Below are 10,824 nucleotides of genomic sequence, written 5' to 3'. Positions count from 1 at the left end.
AGGCACAATCATTATTTCAAGCTTGATTATACTTCCTAGTTGTTGACGTATGCGCAGAGCGCTAGATGGCACTAGGAAGAGTAATCGAGCTTGAAATCATGATCGCTACGGAGGCTGCTGATGTCAAGATTTATAATGAAAAAGGAGTTATATTTTGGTCTGTTCTCATCCAAAACTGATTAGTTTGTTTCAGAAGACATGGATTAAACTACTGGAGTCTTATGGATTAATTTTATGCATATTTTATGTGCTTTTTTTTTTTAGCTTCAAAATTTTGGTCACCATTCACTTGCATTGTATGGATCTATAAAGCTGAGATATTCTTCTAAAAATCTTTGTTTGTGTTCAGAAGAAAGTCATACATCTTAGATGGCATGAGGGTGAGTAAATGATGAGAGAATTTTTATTTTTGGGTGAACTGTTCCTTTAAGGTGATGTGTATTAAAAACTTTATAAAAGTTCTCTCTGTTACCTTGTAAGGGCATAGTTACCCTTAAGACATATGCCTCTATGCTTTAATTGGTCATTCAGATTTAATTTATTATTTATTGTTACACTGGCTACTTATATACAAAACATTTTTAAACATTGACAGTGGTTTTATACAAAAACTACAATTTGAATGAATTGTCAATTAATGAATGACCCTCACTTTTGGTAATGTTAAATGGACTGATGAAACTGAATGAACATAGAACAGTCTGAGTTTACCAGATTAGATTTATTTCTATTATGCTGGACTGCTTTCAGTGACCTCTGGCTAACAAAGTAGAGGGGGACAAAAAAAAAAAAAAAAGCAATCAAGTACATATACAGTATTTAGGCTATGCACAACTCGTCAGTCTTACATCCTGCCATAACCCCCCCCCATCTTGTGTTATTAGCTGGGATATTCAACAAACTCTTGAAAATTTAAAGGAACAAAAAGAGTTCTAAAGAAGGTAAAGGAAAAAAAATAAAAGCTAATGTCAAACAAGGATAGTAAGAGTGATATGGAGAGAGGAAAGGTGTTAAATTCCTGCATTTCATGCAGCGGCCCTGTAAATTCTGTCTGATGGGGCTAATACAATATTCAACATTCCAGTCAACTCATGTTCTTTAATAAGCGAAACCTAGCCAAGGTGTTAACCCTAACAATCCACTTTCAGCTTGACCAAATACTCTGTATTCAGTCAAGTCACTTGAGGAAATTCATTTCATCAAATTTTCTGAAAGATGTAACATGCAGGTATAAACAGCAATTACATGTACAAATGCAAACATGAGAAAAGGTATGCCCCAAAAGACAAGCACATTGATGTAAACGTTGATTCAAATTCAGCCTGAAATCAACTGCTGCAACAAACATTACACCAGACACCATTCATGAGGTGCACTGATACATCTTATGTGTCTACATGGCCGAGCCCCTCCCTCCCCATTCACAGCTTTATTTATGATATACAAAAACTGAGAATTAAAATGTAGGTACATTTATCATACTTTTTTCTCCATTAAGAAATGATACTCAATAAGTGTTGCATAAAATTATTCAAGGCCCTGATATCTAAATATGCACCAATCGAATATGGCCCTCTTTAGTTGTCATGTTTAATAACTAGCACCGATGAATGAGAAAAATGATTCCTGTGTAAGGAGAGGGTGCATTAACAGTTTATCTAATGCACTCAGACCCTTACATTGAAGTGAAAAGATCAACTAATATCCAGCTAATCTATACACCACCAAAAAAAAAAAAAAAAAAAAAAAATAATTCAGAATGTTGGCTTTAAACGAAGTGTAAAACCCATCTGAACAAATAATTAAATAAAATATCATCCTTCTACTACAAAAAAGGTCCATGTTGAAAAGGGCATTAAAACTTAATGGTTTGCTCTGGAGCAACATGCTATAGTGTTCATTGGCAGTTTACAGGTTTTTGTAGGAATTCTACAAATGCATACATTAGATAAATCTCTCATAATAAACTGCAAAATTAGATATATTTCTGCAATGTTACAATATCTGTGCTGGTTGGCTTGCATAAATGACTTTCATAATTTAGAAAAGGCCATGAGCAAAGAAGTCACAAAATGATTATCTCATTACTTCCTTGCAGAAGTTGTTTAATTATTTTTCATAACCCTGAGAGTGAAACATTGCATTTTTAATTTTCGGTTGGACCAGTCTTGCTTTTTGAGATGAAATCAGTTACATTGCCTAGACATTGATAAGTGCTCATAATGCAAAACTGTTTTTTTTTTTGTTTGTTTTTTCTTCCAGCATAACCAATTATAGCAAATTTAAAATGTTAGAGCATGGTTTTCTGTTAAATACGCTCATGCAGTTTATCAATTTGTGATTTAGTTTACATGGTGAGAACAGTTTCTGAACAGTTTTGTAAAGCTTATCTGCACTGCAATGCCTCTATCCCCTGCTCTCACTGTCTGGCATGCAGTTTTTAGTGTTCCTTTGGTTATGTATAAAATCTACATGCATCATTTTTTACAAAAATAAAAAATTACATAGAAAATTACCGTTAAAAATGATCTGAAATAGCTTCTGCTCAGATTAAAAAATAACATTAACAGCACATTTCTTATTAGTATCTGTTAATAGTAACAGCCCAAACTAAATCATACATTAGAATTATAATTGATTCAACTGTTCAACTGTTTTTGTTCTTTAATAATGTTTCTACAAATGACGAGTAGTGCTGTTTATATAAAACTGATCAATGAGAAAAAAAAAATGTCTTCATGCCCTGTGTCCCTGTGGGCACAGTCTATATGCCCAAGGAACCATAACGTCTCATAAAAGTACTCATTATTGTAGCTGTTCTCTTCAAACTCACAAATAGTACATAAAATGACTTGATTTTTAAATGAAATTATTCAGCATAACCTTGAATTCTGTTATCAGTGTGTTGGAATCAAGTTTCGGGAGCATTACATGTTTCTCACACACACCCTTCTGCACACACACACACACACACACACACACACAAAATCTTCAGATATTGCATCTCAGCAAAAGGGCACTCAATTTCCAACAATAACACTATGTCATTTTACCTGTTGAAGGAATCAAAAAAAGCATCAAAATGCCCTATGTAAAATCACATTTCTTTACACTGTTGTCATCACTAGCAAACATATAAGGACTATTCCGGGTTCAATACAAGGTAAGCAAAATCAACAGCATTTGTGGCATTATGTTGATTACCACAAATATAATTTAGACTTGTCACTCCTGTTCTTCAAAAAAGCAAAAACTGAGGTAACAGTGAGGCACTTACAATGGAAGTGAATGGGGCCAAGTTTTGGAGGGTTTAAAGGCAGAAATGTGAAGCTTATAATTTTATAAAAACTTGTTAAAACTTGTGTATTATTTGAGCTGCAAAGTTGTTTAAATGTTCATTTTTGCGGCAGACTAATGTTCAAGCTGGATTAACTTTGTTACTGACGTTACATGATGATTTTATTCCATTAAAATCATGTTAACACAAATATTGTTTACGTCTTTTGCTTAACTTTTGAAACATTGAGTATTTGAACATATACAGATTGGCCCCATTAATTTCCACTGCAAGTGCCTCACTGTAACCAATATTTTTGCTCTTTTTAAAGGGGTCATGACATGCCTTTTTTAAATTATTTTAATATGTTCCTTAAGGTTCACTTATAGTAGTAGTAAAGCATTTTGCACAAAAAACAGCCATATATTTGTAAAAAAAAAAAAAAATGGCATTTTCCACCCACATTATGACCCTCTGTCAGAAACACTCGGTTTTGGTGCTGCTTCTCCTTTATGACTTGACAATAAACGCCCACTGTTCTGATTGGCTCTCTGCTTTTGACAGACCAGCTCTCTCTGCTTACCATCTCACTGCACACCACGCAGGGCTATGGAAGTGATAAGGTAAAGAAGGCGTAAATGTGTTGTTGTGGAGGTGATCAGATGCAGATGTCTACCACAGTGTGACATCACAATGTAAAGGAATTAGAGAATGTTTTGTCAGCTTGGTTTTTATGCTCTTTTTTTACAGTGAGGAAGAAGTTTTGAGTTCTGAAACGAAACAGAAAAGATCAAGGAATATTTGATTCTTCATGTCATGACCCCTTTAAGGAGGGACAAGACGAAATTAATTTTTGTGGTAATCAACATTATGCCACAAATGCTATCGATTAAGCTTAACTTGTATTGAACTAAATATTCCTTTAAGAGCAGACAATTAAATCATTCGAGAATCAGCCTCTACTTTTCAGTACAATAGAGGAAATACACCTTCTTGAGAGCTGAGGTCATGAAAGCCAAAATTGCACATTGAACACCACAGCTTTACCAAACCACCATGAAATCATTCAGCAATGTTTCGCCCCCTTTCATGTAGAAGAAACAAGTGTATACTTCGTACCACTGATAGAGAGAGCTTTTTAGAGCACACAGTAAACTGTTCAACCATGTACTATATTCTTGGACCTTTGCCTCTCAGAGGATCATGTTGGATGGTGAGGATGGAGAGTATCATGTTGTTCTCAACATAACATTCCTATGGTGGAATGTTGTTTTCCTCTTCAGAGGGGGTCGGAGAGCAATCACATCATGTCAACAGGTCAACTGTGTAATTGTGAAATCACATCATCAATGGAGTATTGTGACTAAAAAGACTGCTCAGACCCATCAGCTGCTGATCAACAAATGAGCGTTCACATAAAACAAAAGCTGCAGAGTTTGATCCTCTTGGCTGAATGAGCTCCATTTTCAGGGTAAAGAAGATCAAGGAGGAGTACTTTCTCCATCTTACACAACTCTGGTAGTACTAATCACAGGCACTGCTGTAATAAACATGATTAGTTGTTTATTAGTTGTGCTTCTCTAGTCTGTGTTTTCTCTCAATTGGCCAAGACAACTCCAAATAAATGGTAACTTTCAATGCAAAAAAGAATAAAATATGTTTCAAGACCATGTTCCGTCAAAGTTGACATTGGCACTTGACATGAATGAGGTTTGCTTTCGTCATCTAATTGAAAATTCTGACACAAGACTTTTTGGCCAAGTGTGTGCTGTCCTTGGCCAAAGCAGTTTATGTATTTGAGGTACAATGGCAAATGTAGAGGCAAAACTTTGAGAATATGTCTAGGCAATGTGCCACAGTTGTTTCAATGTTTTGTGCCTAGGACGGGGGACTGTCCTGTAAGATAGAGAAGAATGATTAACATATTAGGAGACAAAAAGGAAAATAACCTTACATAGATAATTCAGAATTACAATAACTGAAATACAGATAATTGCTTCAGAGGATATAATAGGTACATTACCTGTCCTCATTTTTAACTATAGAGTTAGCTAGGCACCCAGTTGTGGGAGGAACTTTGTGTGGTCGCTGGCCCCGTATAACCCTGCCCACTCTGTATGATGGGATCAAAGTTGAAGTCAACCAAGTCTCCATCCATAAGATCACTGTTGATAATATAATCCACATCACAGTCCAGGTTTTCAGTGAACATCTCAATATCCAAATCTGTAGGCAGACGTTCCTGGGAAGGCATAAAGCAGGGTGGTGTAGCAAATTGGCCTAAACCTTGCAGACCTCCATTCCCACCAGGTGAATTAAAAGTTCCATGTTGTAGATGCCCACCCCCTGGCAACTGATGCTGTGTCTTCATAGTTGTGAGCGGAGATGGCTCCTGGCCCATGCCTGAGTGCATCATACCAAAGCCCATTTGTGAGTGCTGGAGTTGGGGTTGAGGCTGGAGTGTCATTTGCCCCACTGTGCTTGCATCCATGGTCTTGCTCAACATCATTTGACCTGGCTTTGCCTGGCTGCTGGACATAGATCCCTCAAGCCCTAAAAGACTCGTGCCTCTTTGACTCGGCATGAGAGGATCCATCTGGCTCATCATGACATCACTGGGTGGGGGTGAGTCAGAGGTAAGGAGAGCCTCAAGGCTGGAGGGCACATGAGTACTGAAACTACTGTGGGATCCAGGACCAGGCAGAGGGTTAAAGAGGGAGTTTCCAAAGGTGGAAGGGCTTGCGCTGGATCGAGCACTCGACTGGACCGAGCTCTGTGGCCCTGGTGGAGTTGACCCCTGTGAAGCCTTCGTTGGCTGCAACGGTCTAAATGAAGGAAAGCTGGACCCTCGAGGCAGCAGAGTGGATGCAGAGGGCAGTGGCTGAGGGGGAGCTGGGGGAGCTGTGCTTGGGCTTGCACCCCCTTGCGGACCTGTCATTAAAGTAAGCCCATCGATCAAGTCCAGTTCTTCCATGAGGGTCTCAGTTAGTGTTGGGGGAAGATTACCTGTGGAATACCCACCAAGAAGCCCATCCTCAGGTAATTCATCCTCATCTTCTTGCCCTGTGGCAATGGGAGACAGCCTACCACTAAGTGTGCTGGCATTTGAGCTTGTACGTGGCCTGAAGCTTGTCCACATGTCAGGGTCATCCAGGCTACCACGAGAGGAGGGGCTGCTGCTGTTTACTCCCCACTTCCCAAACTGGCCCGGAGGCCCAGGACTGTCTCCACCTCCAGTGGCAGAAACACCATCACCCTGCATGGCACCTCCAGAGCCTCCAATCCCACCCGCTCCAGCCTGCTTTTTAGTCTGCTTTGCCCGAATACGACTTTTAAGCAGTTTACTGCTGTTGTCCATTGAGGCGGCACGGCGGCGAGGGGCCTTGCCGGTTTTACCCCCCTCAGGATTAAGCATCCACCATGAGCTCTTTCCTGTGGACTCATTGTGCACTCGCAGGAACTTGTTGTGGAGGGACAAGTTGTGGCGAATGGAGTTCTAAGTAGGAGAACAAAATAAGGGTATGCATTAAATTAAACATGACAATAAAATGTAGTCTTAAGAATATTCTGGGTTCAACACAAGTTAAAGGAATAGTTCGACAAAAAATAAAAATTCTCTCATCAATTATTTTCCCCTCATGCCAGCCCAGATGTGTATGACTTTCTTTCTTCTAAAGAACACAAACAAATATTTTTAGAAGAATGTCTCAGCTCTATAGGTCTATACAATGCTATAATAAAACTTTGCAGCTCCAAAAAACACAAAGGCAGCATAAAAGTAATCCATATGACGTTTAATCTGTGTCTTCTGAAGCGATCCAATCGATTTTGGGTGAGAACAGACCAAAAGGCAACTAATTTTTTACTGTACATCTTGCCATTGCGGTCTCTAGGCGCGCTTGATGGTGCTAGGAAGTGTAATTGAGCCAGATGTCAAGATTTATATGGAAATGTATTTATATTTTGGTCTGTTCTCAAACAAAACCGATTGGATCGCTTCAGAAGACATTGATTTAACTACTGGAGTCTTATGGATTACTTTATGCTGTCTTTATGTCCTTTTTGGAGCTTCAATTTTTTGGTCACCATTCACTTGCACTGTATGGACCAACAAAGCTGAAATATTCTTCTAAAAATCTTCATTTGTGCTCTGCAGAAGAAAGAAAGTCATACACATCTGGGATGGCATGACGGTGAGTAAATGATGAGAGAATTTTCATTTTTGGGTGTGAACTATTCCAGTAAATTGTATTTGTATACCACAGTATTTGTGGCACAATATTGATTACCACAAAAATGTATTTTGACTTGTCCCTCCTATTCTTAAAAAAATCCACAAAAAAAAAACAAATGGAGGTAACAGTGAGGCACTTACAATGGAAATTAATGGGGCCAATTTTTGGAGGGTTTAAAGTACTTACAATTATTCTTCTGTTAAAACTCGTGTTTTATGTGAGCTGTAAAGTTGTTTAAATTGTAATTTTTGTTATCATGGCAAAGAAGTTGTAAAATTGGATATAACTTTAAACTGAAAAGTTTAGTAAGCGATTTCACCACACTAAAATCATGTTAACACACATATTATGTGTTGGCCCCATTCACTTCCATTGTAAGTGCCTCACTGTAACCCAGATTTTTTTTTTTTTTTTTTTAAAGAAAATGACGGAGAAGTTGAATTAAATTTTTGTGGTAATCAACATTATGCCCCAAATGCTATTGGTTAAGCTTAACTTGTATTGAACCTGGAATATTTTGTATTTATTTAAGTAGTCTTAATTTAAACAACTGCAAATGACAGTAATATTAACAAGCATAACATAGATTTGAGCCTTGCAAATATTAATAATAACCAACATTACCTTCCACCCAGCTGAACTGTTACTGTCGCCTTTATCTTTAAAGTACGGCACCGTTTTTACCATCCAATCGTAGATCTGTGCCAGAGTAAGTCGTTTTTCTGGCGAGTTTTCAATCGCCTGGCTGATCAGATCTGCGTAAGACTGATTACCCCACGCATTACGCCGGGAAGAGCCTTTACGAGGCGTTGCTCCGCCCACTCCTGCGATGACCCCGCCCTCTGAGAGCGCAACTTTGTCAGGCTCGGATATGATTGGTTGAGGCTCGTGTTTGTCTTCCTCGGTGGGCGGACTTCCTGCAGCGGACTCTGAGCCGTCTGCACCCCCTGCTTTGACAGCTGAGATGTCGGGTCTAGGCAACGGCCATGTACATGACCTCGGTCTGCTCTGCGGCTCAAAATCTGGGTCAGTCGGGGGTATGTTTTCTTCCTCCATTGTGCGATGCAATTCAGACAATTTCAAACGAAGACTATATTTAAATTAACTTGTTTTCTGGCGATTTTATATATATATATAAGTTAAAATAAAATAGCAGAATGGGGGATAAAAGTAAGAGTACGACAGATTACTAAATATAACTATACAAAAATCCAGTACTTGTGCAATAATTTTGTTTAGGTATTTGGGATTTTCCACGGTTGACTGAAATATTACACTACAGTATAAGTATCACAAGTAAACAGTTATACAGATATATAACTATAGTGAACACCAAATTTAACCGTAACGAACCGATCCCATCTCAAGGGTAATGGAGCAAATTCGTATAATCTGAACACACCAATATAGCGTCAGTTAATCCTCAGATTGGAGATTAAAGGGGACAAATAATCTCCTTAATAGTAACTAACATAAACCTTCTGATTTACACAGAGCAAACAAGGATAGAAGAGGGCTCTCTTTGTTTATGTAGAAAGAACAAAGGAAATTCACTACAGTAGCATCAGTACATCAAAAGAGATGGATTGAAAATATATCACGAGGACACGCTGGAGTGACGGGACGGCCTATGAAATTTTATACCAGATGTGTTCTTCATAAACACTAAAGAAACAAAACAAAAAACCCTGAAAAAGTATTCAATCGGATCATTTATGTAGAGAGGAGTTAAATAAGTAAAATTGCAAAACCAATGGGAATAAGTGCTGTAATTGCTATCAAACAATCACCTCCCACTGTTTCCTATTCTAGCAGCGAATGGTGGATTGGATTTCGCAATTAGACTCTAGATCTAGAAAATTTAGAGTAGACCAACTACAACCTGCTTATTTCCACAAATAAACCACTATCATCTGAAAGCATCACGTCCTATACTAACCACTTTTGTAAACTAAGTCTTTTCGTGTTTCTAGCGCAATTACTATATAATGCAAGAATACTGTCCTTGTAAACGAATTTAAGTGAGTGGGAATTAATTGTTTGAGCTGCCTGTCAAAGTCAATTGACCGCCTGTCATATTATTTTGTTGCTCGGGATCCATTATTAAGCTAAAACATGAAAATTAAGGTTTAATAAAAAATAAATGCATCTCAAGTTCGCACAACTCGAATGCTTTGAGAAATAATGTTAATTCGAATAAAGAAGCCGACAGGAAAAAAGCACTTTTAAACTTAAAAATTCATCACACTCAAAATGTTATAATAAAAAATACCAAGTCAATGTATTACAGGCGTGTTCGATCATAATGGGTTGTTTTTTGGGTTTGATCAAAAAAGAAAAAGAGGGAAAAATCTGTGTTATTGTCGTTCAAGTTTCGCGTGTCACCATCTGCCATGTTCCTCGAGACGCAGCTACACACGATGCTCGCGCAGGCACTGTAAGCCGAATGCGTCCGTCTTGTAGAAGTCCTCCCAAATACAAATACACTCGACGTCCAAACGATTCTTCAAAATATGACGAAAAGTTGTAGCTCGCCTGCTTCATGAATTCAGTCGCAAATCCGTCGGCGTGTGGGACAAAACTCGAAAGCGTAGTTTTACTACGGAGAGAGTAACTAGATGGCCACCTAGTTAGCCAACTCCTCTTTTTATGAGTTAAAATCCCTCCGGTAAAAGTCAGAAGAAACCAGCATATCTTCAGTAACTTGGTCGTCAGTGAGATTTAAAACTATATCATTCCCCTGTGCTGTTAATGGACATAGGCAAACGATCTTTCGTGTTTTGTTTTGACTCGAGGCGAAGACTCCCTTCTGACGTCTGTTTACCACGGCCAGACAACGCGTTCTGCGCATGCGTAAGGGGATTGATGGGAAATGCAGTCAGTCATGTGATGAGTTATACTTGTGCATCGTAAACACGACCGGAGCAAACCGGGATCTCGAAAAAAGACTGAGCACACCAAATTGTTGTTACGTAACAGTTTCTAGCCGCGTGTGTCTGTATGATAAAGAAAGAAAGGGAGTCCTCACCGGGGCTAAATGGTTTCGTAATTTTAGGGCACAGATTTTCATATAGCGTTTGAAACAAAAAGGATATCCAGTGCAAGGCGCTGTGCGCGAGATCCCCTTAGCCAATGCAGTCTACATGGTTCCAGTTGAAATTGCAAGCTCTTTCTTAATTTAGATCAAGTGGATGGAAACATACAATTATCGGAAATTTCCGCGTGTTTAGGTTTCTTTTACAGATTATACCCTAGTTGGTTTATATAGTAAATGAAGCTCTTAAAATGTTTTCGCTGAACGGTGTTATGTAA

At 38.5% G+C, this 10,824-nt stretch overlaps 1 protein-coding gene across 1 annotated transcript; it reads right to left on the bottom strand.

The window, feature by feature from the left end:
* Positions 1-702: 702 nt before the first annotated feature.
* Positions 703-10,347, bottom strand: foxo4 (forkhead box O4). The gene is made up of 3 exons (XM_051649937.1): positions 8,137-10,347; positions 5,301-6,773; positions 703-5,173 (listed from the first exon to the last, which is right to left on the bottom strand). Exons 1-2 carry the CDS (start codon positions 8,566-8,568, stop codon positions 5,325-5,327), a joined length of 1,881 nt encoding a protein of 626 aa, XP_051505897.1. The 5' UTR covers positions 8,569-10,347; the 3' UTR covers positions 703-5,173; positions 5,301-5,324.
* Between the last annotated feature and the right edge of the window lie 477 nt (positions 10,348-10,824).

Source organism: Myxocyprinus asiaticus, chromosome 22 (genome assembly GCF_019703515.2).
Source record: "Myxocyprinus asiaticus isolate MX2 ecotype Aquarium Trade chromosome 22, UBuf_Myxa_2, whole genome shotgun sequence".
Lineage (NCBI taxonomy): Eukaryota > Metazoa > Chordata > Actinopteri > Cypriniformes > Catostomidae > Myxocyprinus > Myxocyprinus asiaticus.
Note: the sequence above shows the minus strand (reverse complement) of the source record. Positions and strands in the feature narration are given on the sequence as shown.